Raw genomic sequence first — 20,690 nt, forward strand, 5'->3', positions numbered from 1 at the left:
CAATCTCAGGGCTTCTGACCCCCAAACTGCTGTTTCCTCAGCCTCACCAAACCTTAAGAGTTTCACCTTAAAAGGACGGTTAGGATGCATGCACCCCAGTGTTCACTGCAGCACTGTTTACAGTAGCCAAGACACGGAAGCAACCTAAGTGTCCAGCAGCAGAGGAATGGATAAAGAAGATGTGATACACACACACATACACACACACACACAATGGGATACTACTCAGCCATAAAAAAGAATGAAATAATGCCATTTGCAGCAATATGGATGGACCTAGAGATTGTCACGCTAAGTGAAGTAAGTCAGACAGAGAAAGACAAATATCATATGATATCACTTATATGTGGAATCTAAAAAAGAAAAAACTTATTTACAAAACAGGAACAGACTCACAGACTTTGAAAACAAACGTATGGTTACCAAAGGTTAAATGTGAGGGAGAGGGATAAATTAGGAGTTTGGGAATAACAAATACACATCACTATATATAAAATAGATAATCAGCAAGGATCTACTGTGTAGCACAGGGAACCCCACTCAATATTCTGTAATAACCTATGTGGGAAAAGAATGGATATATGTATATGTATAAATGAATCACTACTGAACATCTGAAACTCACACAACACTGTAAATTAACTATACTGCAACGTAAAATAAAATATAAAAAAAAAGAAAGAAAACTGAGGCCCAGAGGGAAGAAAAGCACTTGACCCAAGGTTTCCAATTAGATTGGTGGCCAGGTGGAGACTCCTACCCAGGTGTGCCCTATGCCTGGAAGCCTCCCATTAATTTTTTTTGGCTCTTTTATTCTCCATCCAGCATGCTTTAATAATAAAATAATTGCTAATGATAGCAATTGCTAAGCAGCGTGCTTACATCAACCCTTTTGATTGACCCCTTTCCTGGGATGACCCATGAAGTAGGTGCCGTGTCCTCGTGTCAGGTGAGGGGCTGAATACATTTCAGGTGCATTTCTCGAGCCCGTATATCTGGTGTCTTGGTTTGGGTTCTTCCAAAAGCCGACTGAGACAGATTCAAGCGCAAGTAGTTCACTGGACGGAAAACACTGGCGAGAAGGGACGAGGGGAGGGGGGAGACCAGCAAAGGGCATGCTCGTCCCAGTGCCACTGGTAGAACAATGGGCTGGCACCTTCCCCGGGGGCCACCGCCCGACTCGGAGTTGTCCCACCCAAAGGACAGGTGACACGCCAACTCCTGAGAGCTACGGGCAGCTCCCACGGGGTGTTAACTTCTGACGTGTGGCGTCAGGCGTTCTGCACATCCGTGAAAAGACTCCTAGCACAGAGATGCAGATCCCGGCCCTGGGCTGGAGTGTCCTGGAAGGTCCAGCGAGGGCTGTGGTTGGGTGCTGTCAGAATTTGCCTCGGCTCAGTAGTGGAGGGGCCGGGATTTGACCTGGGGGGTCCAGTTCCAGAGCCCTGTCCCTCATCCACTCCTCGGAGCCGCCTCTCATCCACAGGGTGGTGTGCCCAAGAGGGTGGGGTCTCCTGGACCTGCTTCCTGAGGGCCTGGTACACGAGGTCCCACATGGCCGCCTGGTCCAGAGTCACCCACCGATCAGTCCTGGCGTCGGGGGTCAGTGACCCTCCTTTCCATCGTCCCACGTGAGCTGTCCCCTTCCTGCAGGCCGCTGCTGAGCGAAGCAAGACCGTGATCCTGGTGAAGAACCTCCCGGCCGGCACCCTGGCGGCCGAGCTGCAGGAGACCTTTGGCCGCTTCGGCAGCCTGGGTCGCGTGCTGCTGCCAGAGGGCGGCATCACGGCCATCGTGGAGTTCCTGGAGCCGCTGGAGGCCCGCAAGGCCTTCCGACACCTGGCCTACTCCAAGGTAGGGCCGCCCGAGCCCCGCTTCAGGGAGAGGACAGAGGGAGCTGACGGGCAGACAGTCTTGGCATAGACCTGGCACGTGCGAGCACTTGCTGGAAACCAGCCATGTCTGTCGGGATTGTGAATGTCATCCCGCCCCTGGGAGCACCTCTGGACGGGGCATTGTGAGGGGCAAGCTCAAAACATCCTCCGGAAAGCCTGCCTCGGTTCCCTGCCGATTCTGGCTTTCCTCAGCTTTCTATTCCCCCATGACTTTGAACCATCATCCTCGGCGCTTTGGATATCTTATACCTACAATTAGTTGAAAGTTAATTCTGTAGGTGGGCTACCTCCTGACTTTTGGTCATAAGAAAGAAAAAGTTACATGTGTCAGTGTATTCCTTTCTGTGGCTGCCATAACAAGTTACTACCAATTTAGTGACTTAAAAAATGAGAAATGTATTCTCTCACAATTCTGGGGGTCTGAAGTCTAAAATCAAGGTGTCCAAGGGCCATTCTCCCTTCAAAGGCTCTTGTGGGTGGGGGGAGGGATCTGTCCTTGCCTCTTCCGGTGCCTGGTAGCTCCACGTGTCCCTTGGCTTGTGGCCGCATCACTCCAGTCTCTGCCTCTGTCCACATGGCCTTTTCTCCATCTCAAATCTTCCCTCTGCTCTTCTCTTACATGGATGCTTGTGACTGGATTTAGGGCCCACCCAGATAATCCAGAATGATCTCATCTCAGGATCTTTTATTTAATGACATTTGCAGAGGCCTTTTTTCCAAATAAGTCCATATTCATAGCTTCTGGGAGTTGGAACGTGGACATATCATTTGAAGGGCCACCATTCAGCCCACTGCAAGTAGCTTCTCTTTATCAAGGACTTTAATGCTTTGCTGATTGTTTGTCAGTGTCTTGTTTATCCTTCTTTAAAAAAAAACCTCTCTGCATGTACGTATGTGTATACTCACTGCCTGTGAGTGGAGGGAGAGAAAGCATGGTTGGTGTCCGGCGGCCCTGTTGCACTTCCTCCAGGAGGGCTGCCCTGTATCAGTGATTCTGCTCCCCCGTCCCACTCCCTGTTCACACCCTTGATTAGAGAAAGCACCGGGGGATGCAGATGTGTTCAGTGACAGTAGATGCTGCAGCAAGGGGATCATGCAGCACATGGAGTTCTGTACTCGGAGCCTCAGGCTCTTTGTGTCGTGGACTGAGTCCCTCCCCCGCCCCATTTCTGCAGTTCCACCACGTCCCCCTGTATCTGGAGTGGGCTCCGGTGGGCATCTTTTCCAGCCCAGCCCCACACAAGAAAGAACTCCAAGATGCACCAGCAGAGCCGGCCGGAAAGGACAGGATGGAGCCAGAAACAGGTAAGAGCTGGGCCTGAGATCAGGATGTCCTGGGGCAGCAGGCAGGGGAAGGACAGAGGGCTAGGGGGCAGCACTAAATTGTTTATCAGGTATTTCTTTTAAAGTTCTGTCTGTATTCATCCTGAGACTGGTGGGTCCCCATCTCTTGAATTTTATAGGCACGTAAAATGTCCTTAAAAAAAATAGAGCATAAAAATTCTGGATACAACATAAGGTAGCCAACTATCTTGGCTTATCAAGTATAGGTTGTGAAAGGAAAAATTTAAAAACCCACTAGAATCTGTTAACAGGGGTTCGGAACAGAGCAAGAGAAAATAGCCTTCTGGGTCGTATTGATACATCCGCCGGGACGGATGAGCAGGGCTGTTGGAGATGTTTATTCTCCGGGGGTCCCTGGGGTGGTATGGCGCCCTCTGGTGCCCAGTGGCTGCAAAGGCAGGAAAAGGAAGGGAGGCGGGGACCCAAGCCTCAGCTGATGCTTCACACTGGGGTGAGGAGGGGGCGCTCCTGGCACTCAGGGCAGCGCAGTTCTTCCCTGTCGGGACTGTTCTGCAAATTGTAAGACATTTTGCTGACCCTGCCCACTGAATGTCAGGAGTGCCCCTGTAATTGTGACGATCTGAGATACCCCTTCCCTGTATGCCAGATGCCCTCTAGGGGGCAGTGCAGCCCTCAACTGAGAACCACTTAGGGGACCACGGCTCCATCCTAGAAGCAAAGACGTTTAGAAAAGCTTTGAAGAACACCCTTACCCAGATATTAAGATCTTGCCCATCGGTAATATCCCTCCTCCGTACCTCCATCTTAACGTAGGGTTGCCGGTTGATTAAAATAAGGATTAAAAGAAATACATCTCCTGTATACCCTCTCCGTTGTCCTCATAAAAGAATGGGGGTGGGGATGCAGAATTCTCAGATTAAAGAACAGTCCTTTAACTGAATAGACCTCCCTGTCCATAAACCTCCCTAGGCTGTCTGCATTTCCCAGTTAATCTTGGATCGGTAAAACCTCCTCAGGACTGGCCCAAGTCACTGCAAGGCATTTGGGAACCCCTGGTCTAGAAGCCTTGTTTCAGTCAGGAAGGAAAATTCTTCAGTCTCTGCTTTCTGAGGCCCCCGAAAGCATCCCTTAGCCATTGGGGTTACCTACTGACCACTGATATAAATCTTTCAAAGACCCCTCACTAGCCCCTGTTGAGTTATTTTTGTCCACAGATTGGATTAGCGTTCTCTTCCACCGTGCTTTTGCTTCCATCAAGAAGAATTCTCTTTATATAGTCACGGTTTCTTCTTAACTAGCCATCACCCCCAAATTATCAGCGACCTTGGTTTCAACTTCGGTCACTAAACTTGGACATGACTAATGTTTTTCGGCCAAAAGCAAGTCCTCCTTTAAAGCACAGACTTGCCAGGAGCGACGGCCCTGGAAACAGATCCAGCAGAAGCCTCTCCTAGCTTTGGCGGGACCACTAAGTATGGCGCCTCCCCGGGGGGGCGCTGCCCTGTGGCCACACTCTTTTGCAGGTGTCCCGGTGCTTCCCTCCCTTCTCTCTGTTGTTTTCTTCTGTGACACTCGTCACAGTTTGTGTTTATTCGTTTGTTTTACTTGTTTAACATCCGTCGCTGCCAGACAGTGAACCACGCGAGGGCAGGGAGTGGCCATCTCGCTCACTGCTGGGCACAAGCATCGGGCCCCGGGCGTGGGGTAGCTCAGGAATGTGAGTTGAGGGAGTGAAGGAATGCAGGAAGAAGGGTTTCTGTGCCTCTCTGTCTCTCTTTACCTGTGAAGAGTAGGGCTGGGCCATCCTCGTCCTTGTGTCCCAAGCCCCGGCACATAGTAGAGCTTGGTGACATCGGCACGTTTGTTCTCCATCGTTGTTTAAGCATCGGGATGTGGTGCCATCCGTTGCGTAACCGTGACTCCCTCCATGGGTGCTGATTTACACCCACCCCCTCCCCTCACCCTTAAACTTTGTTTTAAAGGCTTATTGCTTCCCGGAAGTGTGTCATTATGGGTTCCCTTCCTCAGTGTCTGTCTGTCTGACTCCCTCACTAGACGTCCATCCCGCAGGGCGGGTACCTCGTCTGCTTGTGCACTGCTGTGCCCTGGCACCCAGGAAGGTGCCCGGCATCTGGTGGGAGAGCAGTCAGTAGGTGCTGAGCGAATCCACAGGCAAAAGCAGCATTTCCTCCATGCCCGGCCCTGCACTAAGCACTCTGGGTCCTCCGTACGTGAGGCTTACAGCTCCCGGGGGAGTCACTGTCTGCCTTGTCCCCGCCTAGCCCAGGGACTGGGCAAAGCCACCAGCCTTCTCCGAGGCTGTTCCTGTGTCTGTAACACAGGCAGAAGGCCTTTGTGCGAGTTCAGTGAGAAGCCGCCCGAGTCACCGTTTCTCTGACCCTCGTCCTAATTCAGCAGCATAAGGTGAAGTGGATGGTCTCTGACTCAGCCCTGAGCACCAGCTGGATTCCAGCTACTGAGCTGGGGCGACCAAGATGGGCCCAACACATACCGCTTCCCCAGAAGCTCCCGGGCTGCTAGGAGGACGGGTGGGGCTGTTCGGGGGTAGCTGAGATGTCACAGTAATAGAAGTGGGCCCTGGGTGCAGAATGTTCTGGAGCACAGCGAGGGGAGGCTTTGCAGAGATAGCGTGCCCTGGTCGGAAGGGAGAGGGTTGCCCCTGCCTGCCCCCAGCGTCCCCTGGGTGCCCGGGCCTAGGTTCTGGTGTTGAGAGCATCCCAGACAGACTGTCCCCAACAGGCCCTGCCTCTTAGGGGGCTGCGTGTCCAGGGTCCTGCCGCCCCTCACACAAAGGAGGCCTCGGAGCTAGGAGGAGGGAGCCAGTAGTTGCAGCAAATAGATCGGATGGGGACCAAGAAGCTGTGCACGCCTGAGCTGATTTCACGCCGTGCTGAGTCCTGTGTCGTCAGGCGGATCCCCGCAGAACTCATCTCCTGAGCCTCCTTTTGCCCTTTTTTGTTCCTTTTCTTACCTGTATCACATACACTGTCCCCTCCCCGGTCCCCGAGCTGTTCCTTTTCACCTGCTGCTCCCCCACGCCCGCCCCTCTGCACACGGTTCCTGAAGCTTCCCCATTTCCCCATCCCCACTGCCGGGGACCAGCCGGCCCCACAAGCCCTGGATTTTCTCAGGCTCCGCAGGAAGGCAGCAGGAGGGGAGTGGACAGAGAGGGTTGTTTTGTTCACCAGCGCCGCCCCCACACCTTTCTTTTCGGCGAAGCCCTCCGTTCCCTGTACCGTTCTCGAGGGAGGGGGACAGTGTGTTTTATCTCCCCACAACCAAGACCCTCACCTCCAGATAAAGGGCTCCAAGTCGGGGGAGGTCCTGAAAAGCTGCTTGCAACTGATAACAGTCTCTACTGTCAGCCTTCCGCGCAGAGAGCCGGAAGGGGGAGGGAGCAACCGTAAATTCTGCGGCCTGATTATAATAAAGCCCCATGTGGTGATGCGTGACTGGATTTTATGTGCCAACTACAGATGGACGGTATTCCCCCCTGCCTCTCCCAGCCGCCTCCAGCCCACCTTGCTTTCCGAGCCTTCCTCACACCCTCACCCCGCCCCCATCCTGCGCTTCTTCCCACTTTTCCTGGTTCCTGGTGAGGTCGTTGGCAAACATCTGTTCGTTTTGTGATACCTCCTTTTTCCTTGCTAGTCTTCCTGTCGTCACCCCACTTGAGACCAGGGGCAGAAGTGCTTTTCTTTCTCTTTTTTTTTTAAATTTATTTATTTTCTTTATTTTATTTTTGGCTGCATTGGGTTTTCGTTGCTGCGTGCAGGCTTTCTCTAGTTGCAGCGAGTGGGGCCTACTCTTCGTTGCGGTGCGCGGGCTTCTCATTGCGGTGGCTTCTCTTGTTGCGGAGCATGGGCTCTAGGCGCGCGGGCTTCAGTAGTTGTGGCACGTGGGCTCAGTAGCTGTGGCGCGCGGGCTCTAGAACGCAGGCTCAGTAGTTCTGGCTCACGAGCTTAGTTGCTCCACAGCACGTGGGATCTTCCCGGACCAGGGCTCGAACCCATGTCCCCTGCATTGGCAGGTGGATTCTTAACCACTGTGCCACCAGGGAAGCCTGGCAGAAAAGCACTTTTAACAGTGACCTTTGGCTTCGTCCTTGGCCCTTGGCCGTTTCCATACCTCTCTGGACATGGGCATGGGTCGTAGCAGGGCCTGGCCACTTGAGCGGGGCAGAAGCTCTTCCCAGGGATGTGGCCGACAGAGACACAGTCCCCTGCACTCAGACCTGCGGCGCTGGCTGTTCTTCTCAAAAGCCTGCAGCCGGCTGGCCTGCCTCTTCCGGCAATGGGCCTGCGGAGGTAGGGATTCCTGACATTTTCCCCTGGCCCAGACACTGTTTTATCTGGGTTTCTGTGCGTTAATTCTCATAATTGTCTTGCAAGTGGACCCTGTTATTGTCTTTCTCCTTTTTTGAATGGAAAGAAGGAAGCATAGGGAGGTTGAGTGACTTATGCAGAGTCACGCATCTGGAAAAAGCTGGGCTGTGCCCAGAGCCACCAGCTCCCAGGTCTGTGCTCTTAGCTGTGACCCCACAGCTCCTGTCGGTCCCACTAAGTGCCATTTGTGTAGCAAATCATCATCCACCGATATTTTTGGAGCATCTGCTTGGCCCAGTGCTGGGGATGCAGAGGTTACTGAGTCAGATGTGGTCCCATCCTCAGAGAGCTCCCCTTGTAGTTGGGGGACACAGAGAAGTGAACCGACAAGGTGATTTCAGAAAGGGGTAAGGCCTCTGAAGGAAAGGTACCCAGGGGACTCTGATGGCAAGTGGCCAGGCCTGTGCTGGGGACAACCGCACAGGAGGAACTCTGAGGGGAGGACGTTTGAGCTGAGACCTGACAAGAAGCCAGGCCTGGGAAAATGGGATGAGCAGAACAGGCAGAGGAGACAGATGGCAAGTGCAAAGGCCCTGTGGCAGGGATGGGTCTTGGCAGGCTCAGAGATCAAAATCGAGGCTGGTGCAGCTGGAATGGAGAAGGCGAGGAGACAGAATGGGAGAAGCTGGCAGGCCAGGGACAGGTGCCGACGGGAGACCAGTGAGGAGAACACCCGGTCATCCACACAAGAGGTAACGGTGCCCTGGACTGGGGACCCAGCGTGCGGATGGAGTAGCAGACATTCGAATTTCCAAAGAAGCCAGCGGAGAAAAGGGGAGAGAGAGAGAGAGAGAGAGAGAGAGAGAGAGAGAGAGAGAGAGATCCATTTTCCAGGTGACGGTGCTAAGGCAGCGTGGGTAAGCCGGTCACCCAGGGCACACAGCTAGTGAGTGGCCTCACGGGGACCCTGACCCAGACCACTCTCACTTCGAAAGCCGTGCGCTTTCACAGCTCTGCGCTGCCTCCTGACTGCGGTCTCTGGGCCCCCTTTTCGTTTTCTTCAGGCCCCCTTTTTTCAACAGATCTCGAGACCGGGATGCCCTTGTCTTGTTAGCTCTTCCAGCATCCCAGGGGGAGTCGCAGATTGGGGGAGGTGGTGGCTGGGTACACAAAGGTTTGGAGAAACAACGGACATCGCTGTGCTGTTGGAGCAAAGCCAGGCTGCATTTAACCGTGTCTTTTATTTCAAGCTGGATGTTCTCCCGGATGTTGGGGGTCAGGGGCGTTGGCTGATTTAGTAGAAGTGGGAGGAGCCAGGCCAGCTGCACACCCGGGTAGGTGATAGGTCCTGGCCGTCCTCACAGTCCCCTCTTGTTCCCCCTGGGCTGGGACTGAGGGCAGCTCACCCTCCGGGGAAGGGATCTGTCTGTTCCTGGGGTGCCAGCCCTGACTGCAAGCTCATCGCAGCTCTGTCACGAAATCCAAACATCACACTTCCTGGGCAGGGGCCTGTGACCTTTGAAATAAGTGCTTTGAAGCAGACCAGCCCTTGCTCCTGGGGCAGGGAGGCAGGAAGGAGTGGACTCTGGCCCTGCTCACAGCCCCTGGGCTCCCCGGAGCTGTTGTCCTTGTGAGGCTTCAAATCCCTGGAATGCCACGCTGGGAACTGGCTGGATTCCAGGCCCTTGGGAGAGGCAGAGGGACGGGTCGTTGGGCTTTGCCAGGCTGGAAGTGGGGAGCAGAGCACGAAGGCCCATAAGCTGGTTTAAATCGATCTGTTGACCACTGCCTAGTACAGAAGCCACGTGCCGCTGAGTTAGTTGCCAAGAGTTTTAAAATGTGGGTTTTCCCATGAAAAGCTGGATTTTCAGCTTCTCGTGAAAGCTCTGAACACCTGGCCGCACTTGGCTTGATCTGTCCTCGTGACAGCAATTGGCCGGTGCCGCGAACGGGCTGCCCCTTAAACCGGCACGGCGCTCTCCCAGTCACCATCATCCCCCCCATTCTTTTCTCTACAAAAAAATTTTTTTCAGTCTCCCGTGAACCTCTCTCCCAACCTGAAGATGCCTGAGGTTTAGAGCTCAGATGCAGCAAACTCCAGAACTTTCCACGGGCCACCGGTTTACTGTGATGCAGCTGCCATGGTCGGCGGTGAGATAGCATCCTCGCAGGCCTAGCCCAGTCCCCGCACGCAGTGGGGCATCTGATTGGCACCCCTTCCTCTCTCCTTTTATCTCTTGAGACGTCAGACGTGGGGCAAGCCAGTGGGGTGGGTGTCCTTCGCAGCCGAGGGGCGTGGTCTTCCTTTCCATTGAAGTTCTCTTTCACAACATGGAATCTTAGCCTGTCTGCTTAGCTTTGCTTCCCCATCATTAATAATACTTTTTCTACCCTGCTTTGCTTTGAAAGTTGGGTTTTGAGGACAAATGGCCACACCAGGGAATCCCGCTGTTGGGTAAATTGCGTTAGTTTCTTGGGTGGGGGAAGGAGCCTTTATGTAGATTCCTTCTTTTTTGTCCTGGAGGGAGAGTCTGGATTCTAGGTTCACCTCCGAGGGAGTGTGAAGGGTGAAGGCTGCCTGTTCAACTGATGTGAAACGGACAACATCCTCACTGTCCGCTCTTTCCATTAGGGCTTGAAAGGGTGGTTTTATGACAAAGCGGTTGAAGTTCAGTTAGGACTGGCCAGCAGTAGGCTTGCATCAGAAAGGGCCGGGGGCGATGGAGAGGGCTCTCGTACTCGGCGTGAGAGCGTGGGGGACGGGTTTGAAGCCGCGGAAGCTCCCTTGGCCTTGAACTACTTGCATGCAAGTGGGCACGAGAGAGTGGAGTGTCCCCGTCCGCTGCAGGTTGGCACGGGCAGGGCTCAGACCTGAGGGGAGGGTCGGGGCCACATGCTTAGAACCATGAGGGTGGGAGCGGGCGGGCATCTTCGAGAATGGCTGAGATGGGGTTTGATTTCCCCGGGGGCTACGGGACGAGCTTCCGGAGCTTGAACGTGGGGGAAAAGATGATTGTCCCCAGGCCCCGGTCATGTGAAAAACTGGGGAGGTTGACCCAAACGGAACAGATTTTTCCAGCAGCGGAACTTCTCAAGAGGTCACGACGCCACCTCCAACCTCGTGAGGCTTCCGGCACCCTCGGGTGACATCCACGTTCTCCACCAGGGCTCCATCCTGAGCTGCAGCCTCACGGCCGCCCTGCTAACTCACAGCCTCACGCTTGCCCTTCCCTCCTGCAGGGCTGTTCCTTCAGAGTAAGCGTGCCACAGGGGTGGGAGTGACAGGATGGAGCCCTTTGTAATCACAGTCTCCAGAAAGAACCAGGAGCGCGTTACTTTCTCTTCTTGCGTATGTGTCTCATAAGCTCTGGATACAGAACGTGGTTGGGGTCACGTCGTGTGTTGCTTTGCACCTTCATTTTTCTCTTAATTTTTCTGTCACGCGCATCGTTCCACGTCTTTAAACGTTCTTCGGAAACGTCATCTTTAACTACATATTAGTGTAGCCTTTGGTGGCAGTATAACTCTCCAGATCTCTTCTTTATGAATATAGTGGGTTTTTGTCTCTTTTTCAGTTTTTTGCTGTTATGTGTAGCTCTGAATTGAATATATTTTGTGTAGATGAAAACATACTCTTATGTATATGCTTCCTGAAGTTATGTATATTGGGGATTTTAAATGAACGTAACATCCCTTAGGTTCAAGGGGTATTTAGGACATTCTGAGTTTTGCTCCCATTCTGTAATTTTTGCAGTTTTAAGTTGCATTTTATTTTGAAAGTTCGCCAAGTGCTGGTTTTTGAGGAAAAAGACCACGTCGCTTACATTTGCCCCTCACAGTAATTTATTTTGAGGTTCAAATTATATGGGTTATATAATGTGGGTCAGTCTAAGTTAAGGCTTCTGGGTTTTGGTCTGTGCTTCATACTCTTTTCTCTTTAAAACAGAGGCAGGAAGCACGGCGGTCTCTCCCCTCCCTCAGCCCACCCCGCCAACAGTTGCTAAAACCCAGCACAAGCTGTCCCTTCCTGACGCTGCCCACTCAGAGACAGAACCCCCTGGGTCTGGCAGGTTCTGTGCTTTAGGTCCCGGGGCTTAGGCAGATAAGGCATCATTTAACAGATTTGTTTTGGTGGCGGGGTGTGGGGGGGCCCATGCAGACGGCGAGACCCCAGAAGGTGAAAAGCTGACAGAGGGAGCAGCACACGACACTTCAGCAAAGGTGGAGGAGGAAGAGAATGAGGAGAGCCTTCCCGGGTGCGCGCTGTTTATCAAAAATCTCCACTTCGACACGACCGAGGAGACGCTGAAGGGGGTGAGTGACCGCTCGGCCCGGAGGGAGCAGGCGGGGGTGGGCGGGGCGGGAGACCCAGTCTGCTGATGTGGTCGCTGTGTTTATCCTGCCTGGACGAGTGACTCGTGGCAGCGTGTAGATTAACAGCCAACAGCCACTGCATTGACACCTCCACCAAGCTGTCCAGTAGACATCTCACCCGGAGATCGGAGTCCTGGCCAGACCAGTCTGGGGGCTGGCAGGGGCGCCTGCATGCACTTGAAGGGGACCTGTTGGGATGCGGTGTGAGAGCTGTAGTCAGAAAACAAAGCCCCTCCCCAGATGGTGTCTGCGAGGGTAACCACCCAAAAGTAAACGCCAACACACCCTCCTGGCCTGGTGGGAGCATGCAGAAGACACAGCACTGAGTGAATCTGGAGGAAGGGCAGTCCTGCCTGGAGTCCCTGATGGGCTGAGAGTCTTGCATTCATAGGAAGGGGGTGGAGGGGAAAAGGATGGGGAACTCCAAGTACGCATTGGGAAAATGCCAAATGATAGGCGCTGGGGGGCTTCTAGAAGGAGTTGGGCCAGAGATCTGGAAATGGGGATTCTAGTGCCAAAGGACTGGGGTCTGCGAGCTCCCCCACTGGACTGAGAACTGTCCATGGGGAGAGTCTCCATTTCTGTGAACTGGGTTTGGCACAGAATAAACGCTCGATGCCCTTTTTTTTTTTTTTTTTTTTTTTAATGTATGAATTGGTGATTAGCAGCCTGACAGCCATGAACTGGTTCTGGAAAGGACGAAGGCCGTGAGGATTGAGCTGATTGGTTTCTGTAAATTCTTTTGAGCTCTGAAATCCTAGAGCTGGATTCAAGAGGGGAGATGGGGTCCACTGAGTCCTAGAGGCAGGAAGGTGGTGGATGGGTGGAAAGGAGGCCAGCCTGCATTGGGCGGGAAAGCCCAGGGTGTCAAGGTGAAGCAGGAGAGCAGAGCCTGCACGCTGGGACCCTCTGGCTAAATCTCCAATGTGAGTGTCACTTCCAGTTAGAAAAGCCACCGCAGCAGCAGAGGTGCCTGGCAAAAGCAGCAGCATTTTAAGCGCAGAGGTTCGCCCTCTGGGGCAATGGGAAACCCACCCTTGGACTTTTCCTGGGCTACTTCCCGAATCCGTTTTGGTCTGGTTTGAGTTTGCTTTTACAAACAGGCACACACTAGCAGTGTCCAAAAGCTAGATAGCTTTGAAGAGGTCAAACCAGCTTGTGGAGGGTTTGTTTTTTATTTCTGCTGTGCTGGCCCCCCCGTATCTGGTATGGGGATGTCGTCAACGGGAACCATTTTTTTCCTGGAAGATGTGCCCAAGCTTCAGTCTAAGAGCATCCTTGGAATTAAAGGACTCTGGAGCTGGAAGGTACAGCCAAAATGATCTAGTCCAGGTTCTTCATATTACAGATGTGGAGACTGAGGTTCAGAGAGGTCAGTTCACTGACCTAGGGTCACACAGCCCATTCGAGGCACTGTGGGGAGCAGCGTCCAGCTCACAGGGCTCCTGTTAACAGCATCCTGAGTGGAGAGTTGTGCTTAAGGGTCAGTCTGCCTGGACTTGGGTCCCAGCCTTACTCCTTACTAACAGTGTGACCCTGGGCTGGTCCTTTGGCCTTTCTGTGCCTCAGTTTCCCCATTTGTAAAAAGGGGGTGTTAATAGAATCTTCTGCGGAGCTGTTTGGAAGATCTGATTAGAATGAATGAGATAATTCAAGTAAAGTGTTTGACAGTCGGAATAAGAGAGTCAGTGAATCTCAGCTGCGTGCGGTTCTTGTTTGCTGGTCGGGATCCCCCCTCCCCTCTGCTTCCCCTTCACTCAGTCGGTGAACAGTGACCCGCACCTGCCTCTCCCTGGGCCCTGTGTGTGCTGTGGAAGACACCGCAGTGAACCAGAAGGACAGGAATTCGCACTGGTCAGTTCTCAAATTCTAGCAAGAGAGACAAAAAAAGTAAAGGGAAAAATAGAGCAGAATGTGATTTTTGAAAGTTTTAAACATTAGTTGGCGTTAGGTGCAGGGGCAGTGAGAGGGTCAGGACTGGGGTCAGTGGACTCCAAGCTTCTAAATGTAGGCCCAGCTTCCCCACTGCATGGACCTCGGTGATTCCTTGGACTGTTCAGTGTCCCAGGTCCTTCTTGGACACTGGGAGCCAGGACCCAGCCCAGCAGCCCTTACGGGGAACCCTAAGGGAGCGTCCAAGCTACTTAAAGTAGGCCATGATCCAGTGCCTCCAGATATTTTTGGGGCCTCCGAGATGATATTAGGGCAAATTTGGGCATCCTAGTGTCTGACCAGGACCCCCACCTGCACGGTGTTTAGAACCTGGGCTCTGGCGCCTGGATCCAACTATCAGCTCTGGGGCTTCCCAGCTCTGTGACGCTGGGTGCGTCTCTAACCCCTTGGAGCCTCAGTTTTGTCATCTGCAAAACGTGGGTAGTAACACCTACCTGGTAGAATCACTGCAAGGGCTGGATGAGTTCATGCAGGCAGAGGGCTCGGGCCAGGGCCCGGCCACGGAAGCGCATCCAGGGGTTAGCTCTTCTCTTACTCTCGCCCTCTCCATGCCTGCAGTTGCCTGGTCCCCTTTGTCTTTCGAGACACGCCTACACCAGGTTGCGGGATTAGCACAAAAATTCTGATAATACATGTCGACATTCTCTTCCAGGTGTTTTCCAAAGTGGGTGTGGTGAAGAGCTGCTCCATTTCCAAGAAGAAGAACAAAGCAGGTATTTCACAGGAGATCTCAGTTAGAAAGGGACGATTCTGAAAGAAACAGTGTCGCTCTGGGTAGGGGTAAGGGTACCTCTCTCTTGCTTATTCTGAGGGTCTTCTTTCATTCTGAAGCATTGGCAGCCCCACGCTCTCTCGCTTGGCTCGTCTAAAATGGTCCTCCTTTCTGGGTCCCTGGAGACTCCTGGTTTCCGGTGGGAGCAGCCATGCATGTCAGATTCTTCTGAATCTAGAACCTTTGCCACCCCGGACTGTCGGGTGTTTTCAGAGCAGTGCGATTAGAGGGCTGGCAGGGTTGACACTGTTCGGTGGCAGAAGCCTCTCCCTGCTCCCAGCATCTCTGTGCTCTGGAAATCTCCAGGGGAGAGCGAGAACAGACCCGTCTTGGGCTTTCCCTCTTCCCTTCCAAGAGAAATGACCCAGGTGTAGAACATCCGGAACACTCCACTGAGTCACCAGCCGCGCACCTCACTGGCCCCTGGGTGCCTGGGCCACGCAGACCCCACCCTCATCTCTCCTGTCAGCCTCAGGCGTTGCCACGAGTCCCTTGGCGTCTCTCTGTTTCTCCTCCGGCCCTGGCTTCCTGCAGGTGATAGACGGGCCATTGCTCCTGGCTTTCTCACAGCTGTGCGCTCCCCATCCCTTCAATTTGCCGGGATTTGTAGGAATGCCACGTGGGCTGTCCCATGGCTGTGTCCTGAGAGACTAAGGAGCTAGTGGTTACAGCACACAGCAGCAAGGGGTCTGATAGAGGGGGCCCTGGCTGGACAGGAGCCCAGGCCAGGGGTCTCCACGTCAGACCGCGACCTGGAGGGGAGGGAGGCAGAGCAGTCAGCTGGTGGGGGCGGGGTGTGGGTGGCAGAGGCGGGAGAGGGCGTAGTAGCAGGTCGGGAATGTACTGAAGAGGCAGAAGACGCACCTAGAAAGGTGGGCTGATTCCAGATCACAGGATGGCTTGCTGCCAGGCAGAGGGGTCTGGGCTTTTTACCAGAGGAGCCTTGGAGGGTCTGAAGCAGACGGGGGGCATAGAATTTGGGGAGTTCCTTGTATTCGTTTGCTAGGGGTGCCATAATAAAGCACCACAAACTAGGTGGCTTCCACCACAGAAGTTTATTACCCCACAGTTCTGGGAGCCAGAAGTCCAGGATCAAGGTGGGGGCACGGTTGGCTCGTTCTGAGTGCTTGTGAGGGAAAGATCTGTTCCAGCCTCTCGCCTTGGCTTGTAAGTGATTGTCTTCATGTTCACATGGCATTCTCCTGTGTGCACCTGTCCTGTGCTCAGAGTTCACCACCACCCCTTTTTTTTTTTTTTTTGCGGTATGCGGGCCTCTCACTGTTGTGACCTCTCCGGTTGCGGAGCACAGGCTCCGGACGCGCAGGCTCAGCGGCCATGGCTCACGGGCCCAGCCGCTCCGCGGCACGTGGGATCTTCCCGGACCGGGGCATGAACCCGCGTCCCCTGCATCAGCAGTTGGACTCTCAACCACTGCGCCACCAGGGAAGCCCACCACTTTTCTTTTTTATAAGGATACCGATCATATTGGATTAGCACTTAGCCTCATGACCTCATTTTTGCCGTGATTACCTCTGTAAAGGATCTATCTCCAAATACGGTCACATTCTGAGATGTGAGGGTTAGGACTTTAACACACACTTGGGAGCTGGGCACAGTTCAAACCATAACATCCCTGTTCACCAGGAACCGCAGATGTAGTTTGGGCTACAAGGAAAGGCAGCTAAGCACCGAGTGAACGACATGAAGGCTCAGTTTGGGGGGGTCTGGGGACGGAGTTCAGGAAAAGAGATGACCCCTGAAGTCTGGGGGGTGAGACAGGCTGGCAGAGGGGTCGCCAGCTCCATCCAGGGCTGTCCCTGCAGGTTGTAGTGTCACCGTGCCCCTCTCTGCAATCAGACGCTCTGTGGAGCCTGCCCCTCGGGCATCGGGAGCGCTCTTCGGCGTGCTTTGGAACAGTTATCTGATCTTTCAGTGTCATGAGCAGCTCTTGAAAGCTACACTGTCTTTTTTAAGAGCCTGTATTTGAGAGCCCTGCTCTCTGGGGCTCATCCATCACAGCTTGGGGGGAATCTAGATAGTGTCTGTTATCAGCGAGGGTCTCAGCAGGAACCAGAAAGCATGCTCAGCTGGGGTTGTCAAGGAGATGTTTGTAGTGAAGGGGCCGAGTGCCCAGGTCTGGGCTGGGCTGAGGGGACCCACAGGAATGTCGAGGCAGTGGATCATGTGGGAGAACGCCCCTCCCCTGCAGAGCCCAGAGGCCGTGGGGAGGGAGTGGTGTGACCAGAGCCACAGAAGAAGGGCCACCAGCAGAATCAAGGGTGTGGGTTGGACACTGGCGCTGCCAGAACCACGCCAAAGCGGGGAGGCGATGGGGTGCGTGGAAAGAACGGGGGCCCCAACTCTACCTCCTCCACCCACCTATGTCAAATCGGAGCTTTCCATTGGGTAAACCGAGCAGGAAACCAGAAGGCCGGGGAGCCCAAGTCGTGCTCTATATGGACGTCAGCGTTCCAGGGCAGGAGAAGGGCAGAATGGATCTGCACAGCGTCAGTGAATCGGCAATGAACTAGACTCTCTGTAGTTGCCTTTAACACCGTCTTAATGAGCTTTTTAAATATCCTACGGGCACAGACCTTCCAGCCTTGGCCCTCAGAACAGTGTTTTCACGTATCCACTGGAAAACAAATACTGAAAGTCACCACGGGGTGGCGCTACCCATCAGCCATCAGTTCTTTCTGAACCTCCTTCCTGTCACCCGCAGAACCATGTCTGGGCTGTTTGTGGAATTTCTTCCTGCTTTGGGCCCTCGTTTTATAACACGTAGTTGTGAGTAGAAATGCAAACAAGCAGGGGCACAGCCTCACAAACAATACAGACAAAGATGAGGACTGCTGGGTCAACAGTGGTGAACTCTGAGCCTCGTTTGGGCCCATCGGCCTTGAGCCGACCCTCTTTGAGTTCAACTGTGAAAAAATAGAGAGTAAAATTAGTAAATCAGCATGAACCGCGGGGGCGGAGGCATGCATCACATTTTGTGTCAGAGCAAGGTGTAATTAGAGACCTTATTCTTGTGTGCCCCAGTTATGCATATTTACATTCAGGAAGCAAAGTTCTCTATAAATTTTGGAGATACCCCTGGCTATCTGAACTCTTGCTACTCACGACCCAGCAATAGGGAACCAGAGGAGTTCTAACGAGGTGGCCACAGCCTCCCTGTCCCAGCCTTATGTCTGAAACCCAGGAACCAGGTGTAACCGGGTGGTCAGAAATACTTTGTAAAGAGTAAGCCTTTGGCGTGCTTGACTTTGATGCATGTGTTCGTATTATGCATTTAGTATGGAAGCAGGGGACTGCCCGGGTAGAGCTTTTGCCGCTTGTCGTGGCGATGGTCACCCCTCCCTCCCAAAGGCGGAATTCTATTATGAAGTTAATTATCACGTCGATCGTCTGTTAATTAATAGTCAACGGGGCCTCAGGTGGCGGCTGTATAACCTCGTTGGCTGATTCTTCAAGACGACTGGTAATAAATGGCGAGCCGGGAGCTGGGATCTTTGGGGGAACAAAGAGGGGCATGAAGAAATGAGAATGTCGAGGGGCCGTCCAGGGGCCCCTTGGAGCCCTTGAACTTGGTCTGGTGCACCTTCTTTGTTTTCCTCCCTGCCTGGCGCCCCCGTACGATTCCCACCTCTCTCTGTCTCAGGCGCGCTGCTGTCCATGGGGTTTGGATTCGTGGAATACAGGAAACCGGAGCAGGCCCAGAAAGCTCTCAGACAGCTCCAGGTAAGTGGGCGTTCTCAGCCGAGGTCCACGGGGGCACGAGGCAGGTGGTGTGGTATCCCGTCAGTCTTCGGAAATTGAGTGGGAATGCAGAGAAGCCCACATCTTCCCAGGCCCGTTGCTTTCTCCAGTTCCCTAGGGGTCTGTGGCCCACAGCCTTGAACTTCCTCAGCCCCCCACAGTCACTACAAGGCATTCCTTCAGTCTGCAACTCTTGATCAAGAGCCTGGTTTGTGCCAGACCTCAGGGAGATGGGTGAAGCAGACCTCTGAAGAAATACGCCAAGACCAGGTCACGAGAAGTGCTCGGGTGCAGATAAAGCAGACACTGTGGTCAGGGGAAGGCTACTTTAGATCGCGTGGTCAGGAGAGGCCCTCTCTGAGGACGTGACAGTTGAGCTGACACCTAATTGACAAGAAGGAGTCAGCTACACAGAGATCTCGGCACAGCACGTGCAAAGGGCCTGGGGCAGGGACTCTGAGGCAGGAGTGAGCTTACTATGTCTGAGGAGCAGAAAGAGGCCAGTGTGGCAGGCACAGGGTACAGGGTGGGAGGTATGTGGAGCTGGATCTTGCAGACCTTTTATGGACTGTGGAATTCAACATAGAGGCAGTGCGATCCCATCAGAGGGCTTGGAGCACTTTGGGGAAGGATCTGATTTCTGCTGCAGAACAATCTCTCCAGCTGCTGTGTGGAGGGTGCATCATAGGAGGGCAGGTTGGAGACCGCTGAGTCCTCCAGGCACAGGTCAGGGTGGACGCAGTGACAGTGGGGAGAAGGGGGCTGAACGCAGAGGTGTTTGGGACACAGACTTATGTCCTGCTGAGAAAGGAGCGATACCCTCCTGCTGGGTCGAAGTGCAGGGACAGATCAGGGCCCTGGATGGCAGGAAGGGAGCTGAGGTTACAGGGAGCAGAACAGAGCCCCAAAGTGGGCCAGGCCTTAGCTTAAGACAGTGTCCTCAGGGCTTCCCTGGTGGCACAGTGGTTGAGAGCCCGCCTGCCGATGCAGGGGACACGGGTCCGTGCCCCGGTCCGGGAAGATCCCACATGCAGCGGAGCGGCTGGGCCCGTGAGCCATGGCCGCTGGGCCTGCGCGTCCGGAGCCTGTGCTCCGCAACGGGAGAGGCCACAACAGTGAGGGGCCCACGTACCGCCAAAAAAAAAGACAGTGTCCTCAGCACCTTCCCTGACACCCCACGTCCCCAGGCCCTTCGGTGGCAGGAAGGGGACAAGGAACAGTGCTTTCTCACGAGCCTCTTTCTTTCTGGAGGCCCACTTGCTCCAGGGGGTCCAGGATCCCTTTTAAACCCTATTCAGAATGTCACGTGTCTGTATAGGCCATCCAGGCAGCGGCAACATAAGATGGAGTTGACCAGGGCCAAGTTGACAAGCGAGCACGTAGCAAGCCGCACGCCCTCCCAGCTCCCATTCTCTCTGAGACGTGTGCTTGGGCCTGCACAGCTGGGCTGGATACTGGGTGAAAAGGGCACCCATACCGGCCCACCTCCCTGTGAAGCCTGGCTTTATAGGGACCCCCCAGGTGATGGAGTCTGTTCCAGTAGAGCTTGCTAGTCAAGCGAAAGGCCTTGGGGATTACAGGAAATGTAACTGGGCACTTAGCCAATATGATCGTTTTTGTAGAATTTTGATGACCCTCCCCTTGGCCCAAAGCAACTCCAGGGAGGGCTGAATTGGGTTTGGGTGGGGTGGTGGGGAGGGATGGCCTCTGGGGCCTCTGCTCTCACTTGGAAAGTCTCTCTGCTCTCCACCTCACATGCCCATGGGGCCAGGCTAGCTGTAAACTAGCGACGGGGCCAGCACCACCCAGAACAGAACCTGGGCACCTGCGCCCCTTCTAACGGGGCAGCCACTTCTTGGCCTCAGCCAGGTACTGCCTGACGGGCAGGTGGGTCCCCGCCATACCAGATCTTCTCTGGTTTTTTGTTTTGTTTGTTTTTTCAAGAGACACTAGAAATCCAACTTTGTCATTAAATGCTGTGTACTCATTTAACTGGATTTCAGCTCTGCACACCCAGTGGTCTGTCTTTCTCTTCCATGTAATTCAGGAGCCTGTCAGAGTCTACCTTGCACACATTAAAGTTATGTTCTGTGCCTCGCTGTGTGCTACATACGGGCATATTGCCGCAAAGAACTGTTTATACGAAGCTACATGTGCTGTATTTTATGGGAGACTTTAAAGGATTTTCAAGGGTAATTTTGCTAATACACCAGTTTTGCCTTAAGGGACCCATGTTAAGAGCCTAGCTTTAGATGCATCTCTGCTGTGATTTAGAATTTTTTTTTT

At 53.7% G+C, this 20,690-nt stretch overlaps 1 protein-coding gene across 2 annotated transcripts in view; it reads left to right on the forward strand.

Annotated features, from left to right (window-relative positions):
• The window catches only part of RBM19 (RNA binding motif protein 19), a 122,303-nt gene that overhangs the window by 18,535 nt on the left and 83,078 nt on the right, over positions 1-20,690 (forward strand). For both annotated transcript variants that reach the window (XM_024741547.1, XM_024741548.1), the window contains exons 15-19: positions 1,654-1,854; positions 3,071-3,200; positions 11,706-11,860; positions 14,526-14,586; positions 18,307-18,386. In XM_024741547.1, the coding sequence (XP_024597315.1) occupies positions 1,654-1,854; positions 3,071-3,200; positions 11,706-11,860; positions 14,526-14,586; positions 18,307-18,386 (627 nt within the window). The remainder of the gene's footprint in view (positions 1-1,653; positions 1,855-3,070; positions 3,201-11,705; positions 11,861-14,525; positions 14,587-18,306; positions 18,387-20,690) is intronic.

Source organism: Neophocaena asiaeorientalis, unplaced genomic scaffold, assembly GCF_003031525.2.
Source record: "Neophocaena asiaeorientalis asiaeorientalis breed wild unplaced genomic scaffold, Neophocaena_asiaeorientalis_V1.1 scaffold648, whole genome shotgun sequence".
NCBI lineage: Eukaryota > Metazoa > Chordata > Mammalia > Artiodactyla > Phocoenidae > Neophocaena > Neophocaena asiaeorientalis.